This window comes from Delphinapterus leucas, chromosome 9, assembly GCF_059928025.1.
Source record: "Delphinapterus leucas isolate spDelLeu-1000000601 "Yukka" chromosome 9, BTC_Dleu_Yukka2, whole genome shotgun sequence".
Classification (NCBI taxonomy): domain Eukaryota; kingdom Metazoa; phylum Chordata; class Mammalia; order Artiodactyla; family Monodontidae; genus Delphinapterus; species Delphinapterus leucas.
Window position 1 is genome coordinate 13,987,731 of NC_143137.1, and position 16,761 is coordinate 14,004,491.

Below are 16,761 nucleotides of genomic sequence, written 5' to 3' on the forward strand. Positions count from 1 at the left end.
TGAGTAGTTAGGTTTCTATGATCTGCCCTAGGTATGTAGGCATCATAAAACTTGGCAGTGCCTTGCTGGGAATTACTGCATGTGCACAGCTGCAGAAATGTTACACATAAGACTGACCAGGAAGAATTGGAAAGCATAGTAAACAACCCAAACTCTGAAAGATTTAAGGGTCCTGAGGAAGAACTGAGAACATGTTCCATTTTAAAGATAAACTTTGATTACTCACACTTTAGTAGAATTTCAAATGTTTGTGTGATGGTGTATGACATTTTTTTTGTTTGAAAGTTTACACTGTGTATCTAAAGTGACTTAGTTTAGACAGGTATTGCTGTCGCCTTTTGCCCTATGTGAGGAACACAATTTAAAACTTTTTTAATCATTCAAGGGTTCTGAGAATTTGTTTGGGAAAAGTTTTTCTGCTCACAAAATAGTGATCAAAGAGGAACTTTAAGCTTCATGGGAATTGGGAATTTGTTGCTTCTTTGAATTTAGCAAAGATTTTTTGTTAATTACGAAATCAAAGATGGTTCGTCATTCGTCTTTTTGAATAGAATGGGAAAGCTATTTGCATTCTCAGTTAATTAGGGTTAAGAGCCATAAGAATTGGGTAAATGTGTGCAATTTTTTAGATTATCTATGCAAAAGAGTTCTTGACAGAAGATACATGCGTAGTGCCATGTGTTCTCTGGACCTACTTCCAGATGGGAGAATGCCTTGGCAAATGCCACAGTGATTCATGACTATGTTACATAACTCTATTTTGCATTCTGGGTTGAACAACTTGGATTTGTTGCAGGTACAATACAATTAAATATGAAATTCATTATTCGGAAATATTAACTAGAAACAGCTTTTATGCAATTGTAATTTGAGATGTTCTATTGTTTGGGAACACATCTGTGCAGGGCTGTCATCTGGGGGGAAAAAGAGGTTGTTGATACCAGATTTGATTGTCCCTGATGGAGCATGAACCCCCTTCCACTTTGAACCTGATATACTGGTGGATTTTGGAAACACACGTCAAGGAATGCAAAACTGAAGATCTGCGGCTGCCTTCCCAGCTGGGTGCTCATCCTCCACCCGCAGTCCAGCTGCCCCTAGAGGTGGAACGGTCCCTAGCATCCTCACCTCATTCTGTCCCAGCCAGGTTGGACCTTTTGTCCCCAGCTGATAACAGGGATTGGGGCTGGTTTCTGAGTCCTGGGCCCCACATCATGCTCTCACTCTTAGGACTGGTTATCTGCACATGACTTTTTCCCCAGGCTCCTCCCACTGAGGCCCTGCTTGTTCTCCTGCCAGACTCTCTTCTCAGGGCCCAGATCACCCCCTAGTTGGGCCCTAATGTCCACTGACAGGCCTTCTTTTTTTTTTTTTTTTTTTTTGCGGTACGCGGGCCTCTCACTCCCGTGGCCTCTCCCGTTGTGGAGCACAGGCTCCGGACGCGCAGGCTCAGCGGCCATGGCTCACGGACCCAGCCGCTCTGCGGCATGTGGGATCTGCCCGGATCGGGGCACGAGCCCGCGTCCCCTGCATCGGCAGGCGGACTGTCAACCACTGCGCCACCAGGGAAGCCCGACAGGCCTTCTTGATTCCTGCTTTAGTGGACTCCTGACTACCATCCAGCCAACACCTTCTCTGTGGGCAATTTTCTCCTGGACTGTCCAGTGATTACTAGAATGGGGAGTTGTCAATTTCTTCCCCTTTCAATGCTGTGCTTTGCTCATCAGCGGGAACCTGCTCTGTCAGCACACACAGCCTGGTCAGGTTTCCATGCCCAGACATCCCAGGGAATGCGGCGATTTCCGGTCTCTAAGCCATTCCCTCCTGCCGCCCCACCTCTTGGAAGTAAGCCATCCACTGGGCACACCTAGCTAAGATAGGGCATCCACATAATTACTTACTTAGGCATTTACAATCAATGCAGAAATCTTAGGGAGAGATGTTTTATATTGTCAACTAATATGTTTTGATAAGGTTTTTAGCTTGAAAGATTCTGGTAATGCTTCAACTTATGATTTTAAAGAAGAAGGAACGACTATCGAGCAGCAAGGTCTCTGCCCAGGTCCACGTAGTGCAAGAGCCCCATCCCTGGAGAATCTAAGTTTCATCTTAGATTCTACTGCAGCTGACAAAATCTCTTTTGTCAGAAATTTCTCAGACTCTTAAACCACACTGGAGCAAAACCAGGGGCTTATAAAATTTTTCTAATGTAGACTTTTGGAGTTGAGTCACCTAGTTTTGAACTGGAAAGGATGTCAGATATCATCTAGACCTTTGCTTTTCAAATTGCTCACCTTGACTCACTAGTGGTTATGAAACCAATTTTGTGGGTTGTGACCAGCTTGTATTTGTTTTGTTTTTTCATGAAATAGAGTAGAATAGAACAGAGTAGGAGAATAGAATAGATCCAAGTGGATCTTATATAGTAAAAGATATTTAGTAAAACTTTTATTTCAGGTGTGTGTGTATGGGATCATAATGTAAAATATATTATTTACTGAGGCTTATAATTAAACAAAGTCACTGATCTAGTTCAAAGCCCCTCGTTTTATATCTGAGAAAACTGAGGTTCCAAGAGGGGAAGTGACTGGCCCAAATCCATTAAGCTAACAGGTGGTAGATAGAAAGAGAGTCGGAGCTGAAGTTTAAACCCCAGTTTTCTATTGTAAGTTGACATGCTCTATTTGACGTTTTTCTACCCAAACAAGAGGAATTAAATATAGGCTCTTGATCTTTAGGAGAGTGGGTCACAAAAACTTGGACAGCAGTAGTCACTAAAATATGTAGCAACCGTCACCTGCAGGTAGAGTGAAGATGGGGGGCAAGAAAGTGGTGTGAAATAAGGGGTAAAGGAGGAGGTCAGAAGTCCAGAGAAAGGGGTACTCTTCAGAAGGGTCTTTGGATGAAGACGAGGAAGAAGCCTTAAACCATAAGGAAGAAGGAAGCTTTGTAGTAATTCACCATTTGGGATAACAGGAGACCATGAGAAGGGCAGATAGGGTGAAGAGTCTATTAAAGTTTCATTTGAGAAAACTGGGGCTCTAATAGAATTCTTCTTACTCTTTTTGGTCTAAATCGCCTAGTTGTCTGAGGACAATTTTTCTTTCGATAATTCTACCTGTTGGGCTATGCATTTGGATCGGTGATAACAGTCAAATATATTCCTGCTGACAACTTTCATCCTATTCTCAATGGCCTCCTAGAAAAAAAATCAGCCCATTTTGTCAGGGTATTTGCTCTTATAAAATAATGTGCCCCCTAAAGTACAGTAATGCTTTAATAAACACTCACTTAAAAATGTATCCTAAAAGGCCGAGTGTTAGTGATGGATCTATATTGACCAGTGAGACTATTGATATTTAAGTCACTGAAATGACTCTCAATAATTATGACGTAGGGACCATCAGGTCTCATTTTGGTTTCAGACACAAATTACTTGAAGCTAGTGATTCTAAGCTTTGCTTTCAACACTCATAAAAGATTCAGCTTTTACCAAGCTAGGGGACCCAAATATTGCCCCCAGTCTAGTGTTATGGCCAGAAATGTGAGGATAATTTAGGATTTCTGTACCTAATTCCACAGTTTCAAGGGTACTGTGTTTTCTCAGTGATCATGGTGTTTTCATTTTCATCAATTCCTCTGAAAACGGAGTCGCATTTTTAGGTCACTCAGTAAATGAGTCTCATTCTGAGGCGTGCACTCCCTATTAGCAGCAGAAACTTAAAAGTTTGACTTCTGCGCATTGTCTGGGAGGCAATTTTGCAACTGTGGCTTCACTTCAACCTAAGATTTCTGCCTTTCTTCAACATCTATGATTCTATGGAGCTCAGTCCAGTTTAAAAATGAGAACCACCTCCCCATATCAGCGGCCCAGTGTGAGTCTGAATACTTGTATTTTTTCCAACAAATCGGCCATAGTTTCCACCCCACCCATCCTCTCCCTCATTTTCAAGTCCAGCATATTCAGGTGCCTCAGTGTCTTCTAAAGCAAAGAGCAGTCACGTGACACAGGGTGCAACAGGCTGAGTCCTTAGGGGCCTTTTAGTTCCCAGAGTTCTGGATCTATGGAATTAGGCCAGCAAACCTCCCACGTGTTGATGACAGAGACATTTGACTGCATTAAAGTAAACCATCTCTATGTGGCTCTTCAACCTCATCTAAATAGTGCACAAGCCCGATGGTGAAGAGCGCTTACGTGAGAAGTTTTCACACCTTAGTCAGTTCCGGAGCACACGCTCTCCTCCTGGAATGGAATCTTAAATGAGCTTTAAAAAAATGTCTGAACGATCCTACTGTTATCTTTGCTGATGCCACACGTTTTTCCGTATGTATCCCAAAGTCCTCAGCTTCCTCATTGGCTGGTGACAAGGTGTTATTAGTTCATACGTGCTGGGTAGTTAAATAAAACATGGCGCTAAGAACCTCCAAGTTGGAGGCATATGAGACACATCTACCTCCTGTGGGCGTGAACTTTGGGTCTAAGTGCCGGGTCCTTTATGCTAAAATCTTCTTTATATTTGCTAAATTGATTTTTTTTTTTTTTAAGTGCAGAGACCTAAGGTTCCCTGGGAGATAGACTTCTTTAGATTCTGATACCTACAAAGATGTTCTTAGAATACTCTGTTGCTGCTAGGTATAAGAAGGTGCTATAGGCACCAAACGAGAGTATTCAGCATGACACTAGCCTGTGATCAAGCAGAAGAATGGAGCAGAGAAGTCAGAAATACATATAGGAACCAGTAAATGATAAAAATGACATTTTAAATCAATTGGGAAAGGATGCATTTCCAGAAGGAACGCCACCATCTGGAAACAATGAGGGTGGATCCCTACTTCCATCCTTACCCTCAAATAAATACCTGGTGGATCAAATATCTAAATTTTTAAATGAAATAAAAAATACTAGAAAAAAATGGACGTTTAAAAATATATATCCTTAGTGGAGAAAGCCTTACTGGGTAAGATACAAAATGTAGACACCATTAAAATAGGCTAAATTCAACAATACAAAAACAGATGTTTTCTGATTGGAAGAGATACACAATAAACAAAGTCAAAGACGTGATAAAAAGGAGAGAATGTTTGCAACATATATTAAACATAAAGGGCTATTTTCTTTTTTTTTTAATGGTGAATTATTACTGTATATTGACTGAAGCAGGGTGGTAACATTGCAAGTCTTTTAAAAACCCATTTTATTAAAGTATAATACACTTATATACAGAAAAGAATCATATACATTATTGAAAAGTGTACCGATCATGAATTTTCACAAACTGAACACTCCCATCAGCAGCTAAATGAAGAAGCAGAAGATTTCCAGTGACCCAGACCCCTCGTGAAGAGCTATTTTCTTTCATAAATAAAGAGCTTCTACAAATAAATTAGGAAAAGATCAATAACCCAATAGAAAAGTGGCAAAGGATTCTTCAGAAATTTTAAACCTATGAAAAGATGCTCAAACTTTCTCATAATTAGAGAAATGCTAGTTAAAACTACCATCAAATGGTAAAGATTTAAAATTGTGACCACACGTTTTTAATGTGTGAGGAAACCAGGTGCCTTCATATGCTTATTTATGGGAGTGTAAATTGCTCCCTAGTGAGAGCAATTTAGCTATATTTACCAAAATAAAAATGTAGATAATCTTTGACCTGATAATTCCATTTCGAGGAATTTATCCTACAGACATCCTTACACAAGATAGTAATGATGTATACACAAGAATATTCACTGCTGTATTGTTTATAAAAGCAAAAAGCATTCATCAACTGAGAACTTGTTTTTAAAATTAGCATACATCCATACAGTGGAATCTTTAAAAAAATAGAACAGTATTTAATAAGAATGAGTGTGTTGAAACGGGACAGTTTCCCCAATATCATTAATGAACAAAGCAAGGTGGAGAACTACATCTATCATATATTATTCATTTGAGTATTCAGAAATTGATAACACAGTTTGCTTCTGGGGAGAACTGGCTGAGGGTCCGAGGTGGGAGTCCATTTTACTTTTTTTCTGTGTCTTTGTACTTTATGAATTATATGCAATGTGTATGTTTATCTACTTACAACCTGATGTTCTAATGGGAGTTTATAAGATTATTCAACAAACCTGGCTTGATGAAGGGATGGATACAGGAATCAAATGGAGGGGCATGGGTGATGGATACCAGGAAGCATGGAAGTCAAATTCAACAAGACAGAACTGAGGGTCTACTAGAATTCAAGATGAAAGCGATGCGGGAGGCAAAAAGAAATGGGGATGAGACTAAATAAAAGAATAACTGCAGAGCTACCACTTACAGCAGAGATGAGATAAGGGGAAAAGGGGCTTTGGATAGGAGCCTTTAGGAGTTGCACGTGAGCTGAACTTAGGCTGCTGTGTATGTATTTCTAAGTAATTCACGGTAACAGCACAATAAACGCTTGTCATCCACTGGCTTACAAAGTCAGTCACGAATTGGAGGGAACATAATCTCTATCCTGTTTACACTCAATCCCAAATGTATGGTGATTATGTTGATACTATTCTTTTAGGGTTTGGGAAGGAATATAAATCCAGTTTGGGGCTCAATCTCAGACTGAAGGAGTTAACAAGTAATCATTAATTGAAGGTTATCTAAAGCAGTAAAGCCTTTCGTTCTTCATAATATGTTGCCAGGGGTACATTAGTGCCCCCCTTACCTGCAGTTTTGCTTTCCCTGGTTTCAGTTACCTGTGGTCAACTGTCCAAAAACATTAAGTGGAAAATTCCAGAAATAAACACTTCATAAGTGTTCAATGGTTAAGTGTTAAAACGTTCTCAGCAGTGTGATAAAAGTCCACTCGCTGAAGATGTGAATCATCCCTTTGTCCAGCATATCCTGCCCACCCATTGGTCACTTAGTAGCCAAATCAGTTTCCAGATCGACTGTCGTGGTATCTCAGTGCTTGTGTTCAAGTAGCCCTTATTTTACTTAACAGCCCTATGGCACAAGAGTAATGATGCTGACAATTTGGATATGCCAAAGAGAAGCTATAAAGTGTTTTCTTTCAGTGAAAAGGTGGAAGTTCTCCACTGAATAAGGAAAGAAAATAATCATGTGCGGAGGTTGCCAAGATCTACAGTAAGAACGCATCTTCCGTCCATGAAATTGTGAAGAAGGAAAAAGAAATTTCTGCTAGTTTTGCTGCCACACCACAAACCGTAAAAGATACGGCCACGGTGCCTGATAAGTGCTTAGTTAAGATGGAAAGGCATTAAATTTGTACAGTAAGGTATTCTGAGAGAGAGAGAGACCACATTCACATAACTTTTATTACAATATATTGTTATAATTGTTCCATTATTGTTGTTGTTAATCCTTACTGTGCCTAATTTATAAATTAAACTTTATCATTGGTATGTATATACAGGAAAAGCATGATTTACATAGGGTTCGATACTATCTGTGGTTTCGGGCATCCACTGGGGGTCTTGGGACGTACCCCTCGAGGGTAAGGGAGGGGGCTACTGAGCTAACGTGCAGTTCAAGAGCGTTCTAATCATGAATTGTGACGCAAAGTTGTATAGGTGTGCATGCCAGCCCTCCTGCTTTACAGTCAAGTTCAAAGGAGCCAGAGACAATGTGCATAGTTTTATTTGCACAGGACCTAGCAAAGCAGGTGGCATAATTAGACACTTGGTGAAGACACTGGATTCTCAGTGGTGGTCGTGGTGATGGTAACAAACATTGGTGCTGTCAACCCCTCTCAGCAGAAGGCTTCTCCAGCACTACCTTCCTCAAAGCAGGAAAGGGAAAAGGGGAAGAAGCAGGTTTCCAGTTTGGGGACCCAAACTCTGACTGAGTTGCTATGGTGACAACAGATAATAAGCATAAATAATCATCAGGTTTGGTTTTCAGGCACAGAGTCAAGAGAAGACCCTCTCTGCCCACATTTTCTCCCAGCATATAGTACTGCCCTGTCATCTAAGGACACATGCATCTCTGTATGGTATCAACTGCATGGGGTTTCACTTGTCAAATGATGAATCAATCTACTATTTCAATGTTAAGGGGACCAATATGGGATCAATGATGTTTCCTAATGACAGAAGGAGTCTAAAAGTTAAGACAATTCAAACCAAATCATTTTCTAAAAGAAGGATCTTTCATTGATCATGGTTCATCCTTGCCATTCCCAGTCAGTGAAACCATTTTGTTCAAATTTAAGCAGTAACAAAATCATTTTTAGGGCTAGAAAGGACCTTAAATATAGACTAGTTCAACCCTTTCATCTGAAAAGGTGAGCATACTGAGTCTCACCCAGGTTACAGAGCTCAAACAGGACTTTACCCCACCACTGCAGTGCCTCTCAATCCAGCAGTGGACACATTGAAAAAGAAGTTAGCATTTTAAGTAAGGCTCATCATTTTTTCTAAGGCAGAAAAAGTTGATAGCTTTGTATGAAGAAATTATGCCATCACCTTTCATTGTTTTCCCTTTTTACCAGAGTTGATACTGCTATTTCTCTTTTTACAACCTCACTTGAAACCATTCTCTATGATTTAAGTTTTCTTGAAACGAAAAGGGTACCTTGTGTTAAAGTTGGGGGTGAAAGTTGATTGGACATCCTGTTGTCAAGGAAACCAGTTGTTTCTCTCTCTCTCTCTCTCTCTCTCTCTCGCTCACTCACACACACACACACACACACACACACCACCATCACCACCACCACCATCACCACCATCACCACTACACAATCCACCAGTTAATACAGTGCCATTTAAACTCTTCATCTGACATTTAAAAATTATTTTAAAATACCCAAGGGCTGTACTCTGAAAATCTGTACAGAAGTACTCCAGGGAGGTAATTCCTAGAACTCAAACTCAGGAAGGCCTTTATCTAATTCTGGGGAAGCCACCGTCCTTCTGAGTCAGTGCTATGTCTCAGAAATGTATGAGACAGTCTCCAAGGTCAATGTCAAGTCAACTGCAGAATGAGACTGTTGGAAAGATAAGTTCTTGAGTACCTCTTATGCTTAAAGCAGGAAGCTATGAACTAAAAAAAAAGTAAGTAAAGACCAAGCTAAAAGGGGTCTTAGAGAGTGAGGTGGAGTTCCCTATTACTAAAAATATGCACCATCTCCCCACTCTTCCTTTAGAGGAATACATCTCCCTGCTCCATCAGTGTCAGGCTTGGCCAAGTAACTTGCTTTGGCCTCACTGCATGCGGAGCGTGCTTTCTGCCTTGACTTTGGGTTTGGCCAATAGAACGTTAGCAGAAACTTAAAATGTTCTTGCATTTGGGGGCTTGCTCTCTTGACCCTTTGCCTTCACTGTGAGAAGAGCCTGCCCTGGCTTGCCTGCCATTCCAAGGAGGATGAAACAAGTGTGTGGAGCACAGCTGCCCCAGCTGGGCCTGGCCTAGATGAGCCACCTCCCTAGCTGAACCTGCAGAAGCACCAGGAAGCCCAGCTGAGCTTCCCAGCCAGGCGAGCTTAGATCAGCCAATTCCAGCCAACCCTTAGGTGCATGATCAATAATAACTTCTTGTGTTTAAATCAATGCATCTTGGAGTAGTTCGTTATCCAGGAATAACAAACTAATCAGAGACCATCTAGTAGAATATCTTCATGTACTACCTTTGCAGTGTTACACAGTAAACTAAAGAGCGATAGCAAACTAAGGAGAACTTGGCCAAAACCATGGATCTCCTGGCATTTCCACAAACAATACAAGTGAATCCCTTTTGAAAATCAACACTGGGGGAACAAGCGTCATGTCGTGTGCATAGAAGGGCTCACAAACCACTGGACCCCATTAGGATATACAGTAGGGACACCACAGAACTTCGCTGCACCTAAAAAAGTTATCAGAGACCTGAAAATCTGGAAAAGAGCTACCAGAAATCATCCATCCAGTAGCTGAGGGAAGCTGCGCGAGAAAAGACTGAAATGTCTAGGACTCCAGTGTGGAAGGATGTGTGCTGAGAATCAACATGATTCAAGTCTGTCCAGTCTTGAATAGGGTAAATGGTCTGATCATGGGTTTGTTTGTCAGATTCTCGAATTTTCTTTTTAAAGAAGCATACTCTGAAGCATAAAGGGGGAAAATACGGGAAAAATCAGCGGAAGGCCTATATTACTTTACGTGGCTGAGAATTAGGGTCACCACGTGACCCAGTATATCCAGGTCAGTCTTTGTTAGTTTCTGCTGTTGTCCTGCGGTAATTGGGAATCGCATCTCCTTTAACTTTCAGATGTGTACTGTGTCGGATAACAGATTATATGGCCGTATAGCTGACAGCATATTTTACAGGTCCAAGTAAGGTTTAGATAAGTTCGTGGGGAAAGACTTTCCATGGGTTGTCAAGGCAAATTAGACTGAGGTGTGGAGGGCCATTGTGTCCTTTGCAGCACACCTTTGGCACAGTGGTGAGAGATGGTCAGGGCACCCAGGGCCTGACTCAGATGGTCAGGGTTTAGAGGCTGGGAAGTGGTGCTCCTCAGGCTAGCACCGTGCACACTGGGGACCCCTGGGGTCTTCTCTAGGAGCCCTGTCTATACTGCTGGGCACTCGCTTTGTGGATCCTCAAAAGTTATAAACACATGCAACATTCCCATTCTTGTCCTTCCTTCCATATCAATTTAACACACACAAATCAAAATATATGATAGAAGAATGGAGTTTCCCTCTTACCCACTCAGAGGTCCGTACTGCTTTCTGAGCTCCATCTGGCTTTCCCAGAAACCCTGCAGCAAACAGAGCACTGTAGTAAGAATCAGGTGAAACAACATTTCAAATATTCAAACTTATTCAGAAAGAAAGTCTGGAATAGTAAGAACAGAGTTATATAAACAATAAAAAATAATTGAAGTTATATTGTTTTCAAGTACTTTGGAGTATTAGAATAAAGTAGTTGCGTGATGGGCTTCCCTGGTGGCGCAGTGGTTGAGAGTCCGCCTGCCGATGTAGGGGACACGGGTCCGTGCCCCGGTTCTTGGAAGATCCCACATGCCGCGGAGCGGCTGGACCCGTGAGCCATGGCCGCTGAGCCTGCGCGTCCGGAGCCTGTGCTCCGCAACGGGAGAGGCCACAACAGTGAGAGGCCCGCGTACCGCAAAAAAAAAACAAAAAAACACTAGTTGCGTGAAAAAACAATATTGCCAAGAGAAAGTCTCAGTCAGCTCTGCTTTAATGGACAGAAGATCCTGTTTTTGTATAATTGCTGCTAAAATATTTGAAAATTTTTTGCTTTCTCGACTATGTTCACATTCTCCTCTGCCATTTGGTTTATATTATTATTTTTGGGGCGAAACCTCTTTTCACAACCACTACATGCATGAACGTCTGCTGAGTGTACCCAAATTATCACAAATGCTGAATTATGATCCAAGTTAAATTTTAACTAAAATCAACGTATTCAAAGCATAAGAACCTTAGAGCGACTTTATATATTAGACACACTTTGGGGTGGGAAAGGAGGATTCCTGGAGATATACATGGGGTGGAGTAGGGGTAGAGGGTCAGAAAATGCTAGACCCATTGTGCTGTAGGGGTGGAATATGTGTGCAGATATACACAGGGGGATGGTGTGGGTGAAGGCTTGGAGATGGCTGGATCCATCGTGTTGTGGGAAAGAAGTAAACATGAAAATATTCTAAGGTTGGGATGGAGCCCGAGGACAGGAAAATGCTCTAGACTTGTGCTGTGGGAATGGAGTGGTCAGGCAGGCATACAACGTGTGGGTGAGAGTAGAGAGTTGGGGGGTAGAAGAGGTGGATGCTTTTAATGGAAATCCGTCCCAGGCTCATTAAATCTAGCTACGCCGTCTAAGCTTGCCGTCTATCAAAGAAAGCTCATGTGACTATAGAAACGGTCAATGAAATAACTATGTTCTAGCAAGAACTTGGCAGGGTTTGCAGCTACAAGGATGAGGAGGAGAAAGGGAGCATAAGTGGAAATTATCCAGAGGAAGGGCACAGTGTTCTTGTCACATCGACAGGGATACAGCTTTCCTCAAAATGCTGAGACTAAATTAATTACTCGACTGAAGGCAACTGATCATTTCCCCCCAGAAATATGTGACATTTATTTGCTTTAATTTCCTATCTGGTCTGTCGTTCTGTTTTGGTACTTAGAAATGTCTTCACACTTGCTCCAAGGAGCTCACGGGGAGTCTTGATGAGATGCTGTTTGTGGGCTGAAAGTTGTAGCCTGGCCACCCCTGAGCTAGAGAGGAGAGAAGGAGGTGTTTAAAAAGAATGCTGGGAAGAGAGAAACAGCAATGAAGAGTGGAAAGGATGTTGGACTGAGAAAGGAACAGAAGAGAAACTGAGATGGGAAGGAAAAAGGACAGAAATAGTCTATGTTATTTTCTATCTAAGGCCAAGGGCCAGCCTTTCCGGGGGCAGGGGTGGGGAAATCCTAAAGAGATCTTAAGGGGATATTATCAGGATTGGCCCCAATTTCATACTTCCTGCCTTTGTTTGGCTTAATGGCTCTTCACATGCAGGATCTGTAGGCTCCTGATGTCGGGTCTGGTGGCAGCACCCCCAGGAGTTAGCAGAATAAATCATCTGGCTTCTGAGAAAACCCAATATGAGAAAAAAAATAACCTCCGAAGATAGAGTCCTGGGCCCCTATCTCCAAATGCCCTCTGGCATTTCCACTTCCATGTTACTTTGGCAAATCAAAGGTACCTCCTTAAACCTGCCAACCTCCCGACCTTTGATTTTTGTCAACTCACGGCCATTCTCCCTTGAATCCTCCACACCTAATTCACCACAAGAGTTACTAATTTTGCCCCCACTGTTCTTCTCTTTCACTCTCATCTCCACCCGGGCCAAGCCCTCACCACTTCATATCCAGACAGACCTCAACAGCAGTTGGATTCTACAGACCTGACCTAAATCCTCCCCCTTGCAGAGAAATCTTCCTCTTTGGTGTCCCCCTCCCCACTTCTATGCGCCAGTGATGGGACACGCACAGTTCTTCACTTGCCTTTCTGGACTGTCAGTGATCTAGCCTGTCTCTCGGTCTCTCTGTCTCTCTGTCTCTGTCTCTGCCTCTCTCTCTCACACACACACATAGTGGTGTTCCCTGGCACTCCCCAATCTCCTCTTTCTAGTCCAGGCTGCTTCCCAAGCTGTGCCCTCTTTCTCACATGGTGCAATCACACACGTCATCGCTCCCCACCTGGTGTGTGTGTCCTTGTCTTTGTGTCTATCGCTCCTGCAGATTTCCTCCTCCAGGAAGTCCTCCAGGATGACTCTAGCCCTGACGGAACTCCCTCTCCTCTGAAGGACAGCCGCAGCTACCATCTCTACCATCTCTACCACCTAGCTAGCGCTAGGGCATGGGCATGGGCAACTTCTACTTCTTCCACATTCCAGGGCCTGGCACACCTTAGACACTCATTAATTGGGTTTTTGGATGAATGAATGGATACCAGGACTCAGTATGTATTGATGAGTGATCAGTGAGGGATCATCCTCATCACATAAGAATTGATGCAAGCAGAGGAAGGCTCATTCCGTGGCGCCTTCGCACATAGACCTCCCTGGGTGTGGGCGACCTAGACGAGAGCAATGCTTTGTGGGTAAAGCTGCACTGGGCTCAGAGCATCTTATGCCAAAAGACAGTGGAAGGCAGCCCTTACCTGGCGGAAAAATGTCAAGTTTCCAATAAAAGGAGAAGCCTTGGGATGTCTGATGCCCAACTTCTCTAGTCTTGAAAATGCTGATGTGGAGTACCTGAGGGGAAAAGCACATTTTAAAAACCAAGACACAGGTTTGCATTCACACTTCTGGCCCTGTTAGAAATCAGAATTATTGAGTTCACCAGAAGTAAGGGTAGAGAAAGTTTCCAGCTGACAGCATCTAAGGACTGAAGAGGTGGAGGCCTAGAGGTGAGGGAGTGGCATGAATAGAGCTCAGTAAACTCCTCCTGATAACAGACTTGAGATCAAGTCATCCTCAGATCTCTTAGCTGGAAGTCCGCTTAGAGATGATGTACCCCAGATGCCCCTTCCCCACCTACAATTTCCATCAGTAACTTTTAAAAAATTAATTAATTAATTTAATTTAGGCTGCGCCGAGTCTTAGTTGAGGTGCGCGGGATCTTCCTTGTGGCGTGCAAACTCTTAGTTGCGGCATGCGTGCAGGATCTAGTTCCCCCACCAGGGATTGAACCCGGGCCCCCTGCATTGGGAGCGTGGAGTCTTACCCACTGGACCACCAAGGAAGTCCCAGTAAATTTTTTTTTAAACTGCACCTTGGGAATTCCCTGGCGGTCCAGTGATTAGGACTCTGCAATTTTATTGCCTAGGGTCCGGGTTCGATCCCTGGTTGGGGAACTAAGATCCCACAAGCCGTGCAGCGTGGGCACACTCCCCCACCAAAAAAAACCCAACCAAACTGCACCTCTCTCCACTTCAGCTCCTCGGCCTTTCAATCTACCATGAACAATGGTCTTAAAAGGCAAAGCAAAAAAAAGTAGCAGTGGCAAAAATCAGTTCCCTGTGCAAATATGTGGTTTTCCTTGGTCAAAACTGACCCCTGGACATATCCCTCATCACATTCCATGGCCTAATAGAGAAAAATAAAAAATAGGGATGGAAGGGACACCCCATGGAGACCTCCTCACCAAGCACTTACAAACTCTTTATGTCTGTTTCCATGGCCTGAAACCATATGGGAAGCATATTTTCCTTACCCCAAATCAGGAGACGTGGCCGACAGATTTCTGTGCCACTTTCCAGGAGAAAGCGGCAGTCTGAGGGGTGCAGCGCGGCTGTCAAAACACTGGAATTACTAGGATATTTCAACAGTTTATGGGAACAGAGGGATAACATAGTGAAAGTCAGAACTGGCTTAGAAAAACCTGGACATATGGCTGTAATCCCTAATCAGCCAGCCAATTAGGTCAAAAGTTCAGTTAGTTCAGAAAAATTAATGAGTCAGACTGGGTGTTTAGCATCATGCAAAGATTAGCCAAATCTCAATTTAAGAGCAAGGAAAAATATAGAGAATATTCATATAGCCAGACTTCATAGGAGTGCTGGAAATTAAAACACGCCACTGCTCTAAGGCTCACTTATCACGAGAAAGATGGAATGTTTGCTGTAGACTCGGACCTTCCCCTTTGCTGCCTGCTGTCCAATGAGGAGCACTTAAAATAAGAGCATTGCAATGAATACTCAAGTAGAGAAATGACAACAGGCTAACTTTTTTGTGTTCTTCTGAGCAAAGCATCTACCTTTAAAGTGGCCACAGGGAGAGCCAAGCCAGGGCAGAAAGGGAAAGCGGGTTCTCCTCCCAGTTTTCCCGAGCAAGGTTTCCACCATATTAGCTGCATTATTGGGTTTGAATGAATCCCCAGGACATCACATTTAAGTCCACGTTCAAGTGTAATTACAAACCACACTCAAGGGCCATGTGTGAATTACATGGATTAGTCATGCCAACATTCCTCTTCATTAGTGCGTCTGCCAGAGGTTGACAGCAGAATGTGTAAAAGTGATTCAAGTAGACTATGATGTTTTAAATAACCCCCTTCACATGTAAGAGGCAAGACCGGAGGAGACTTACCAGTCCACTTAACACTCCCTTCAACATCCTCAAATCTGGTTTCTAGTTCATTTTTTCATCAGTTTTTGTGAATTATTTTCTAAATGTAATCTCTAATGGGTAGAAAGAAATATGTCGATCTTGGGCCACGTAATTACATCTTAATTTTGTAATTAGATGTCTTGATTGTCTAATTAAAGGACAAGAAGTCTGTGCCTAATTACACATGCTAATTATCATGCAAGCCCATGCCCTAATTATGTAACTCCACTTACAAAAATACCACTGTGTGTCTCTGCACAAAATTCAGACATTTCCAAGCATATGGCATCAGCAGAGAATGTTCTGGACACAACCATAAACTTCAGTTTGCAGCCTGGAGTCAAGTATAGAACTTAAGCGTCTTCAGCTAGGAATTGGCCAAATGTTGCCATCAGCAACTAGAGGCCTTGAACTAAAATCTGCAGGGAGAGATCACTGTCTCCAGACTTCTGAGCAAAATTGCACAGTGGGTTCCATTTGCTCCCACTTCCTTCTCTGCATCCATGTTTCATATTCTCTGATCCCAGGCTCCGTTCTGTCTCAACAGGCTCCTAAACCAGAATCCATGGACTTAAGGAGTTAGGGGTTGAATTGTGTCAACCCCCCCCCACCGCCGCACCCCCGTAAAATAAGTTGAAGTCCTAACCCCCAGTATCTCAGAATATTACCTTATTTGGAGATAGGGTGGCTGCAAATGTAATTAAAGATGAGGCCATACTGAAGTAGAGTGGACCCCTAATCCATTACGGCTGGTGTCCTCATAAGAGGATGTCATGTGAAACATGGAGACACAGGGAGAATGCCATGTGATGACAAAGGCAGAGATTGGAGTTACATGGCTGCAAGTCAGGAAACACCAAAGATTGTCAGTAAACCACTGGAAGCTAGGAAGAGACAAGGAGGGATTGTTCCCTACAGATTTCAGCGGGAACATCGTCCTGCAAAAACCTTGATTTCAGACTTCTGGCTTCCAGAACTGTGAGGCAACAAACTCTGGTATTTTCAGCCCAGTTTGTGTTACTTTGTTATGGCAGCTCTAGGAAACTGGTACACCAGGAATACCCATGAATGAGTTTTAGAGAGTCAATGAAAAAATAATTTTTTTAAATGTCTCCTGTTACCTTAAAAATTGTCATTGTGGGGGGCTTCCCTGGTGGCACAGTGGTTAAGAATCCGCCTGCCA

The 16,761-nt window shown here is 42.8% G+C and overlaps 1 protein-coding gene across 4 annotated transcripts in view; it reads right to left on the minus strand.

The window, feature by feature from the left end:
• TBXAS1 (thromboxane A synthase 1) overlaps positions 1-16,761 on the minus strand; it is a 145,672-nt gene that overhangs the window by 100,399 nt on the left and 28,512 nt on the right. For all 4 annotated transcript variants that reach the window (XM_022579794.3, XM_022579812.3, XM_022579804.3 and 1 more), the window contains exons 2-3: positions 13,628-13,721; positions 10,666-10,718 (exon numbers count right to left, since the gene is read on the minus strand). In XM_022579794.3, the coding sequence (XP_022435502.1) occupies positions 10,666-10,718; positions 13,628-13,721 (147 nt within the window). The remainder of the gene's footprint in view (positions 1-10,665; positions 10,719-13,627; positions 13,722-16,761) is intronic.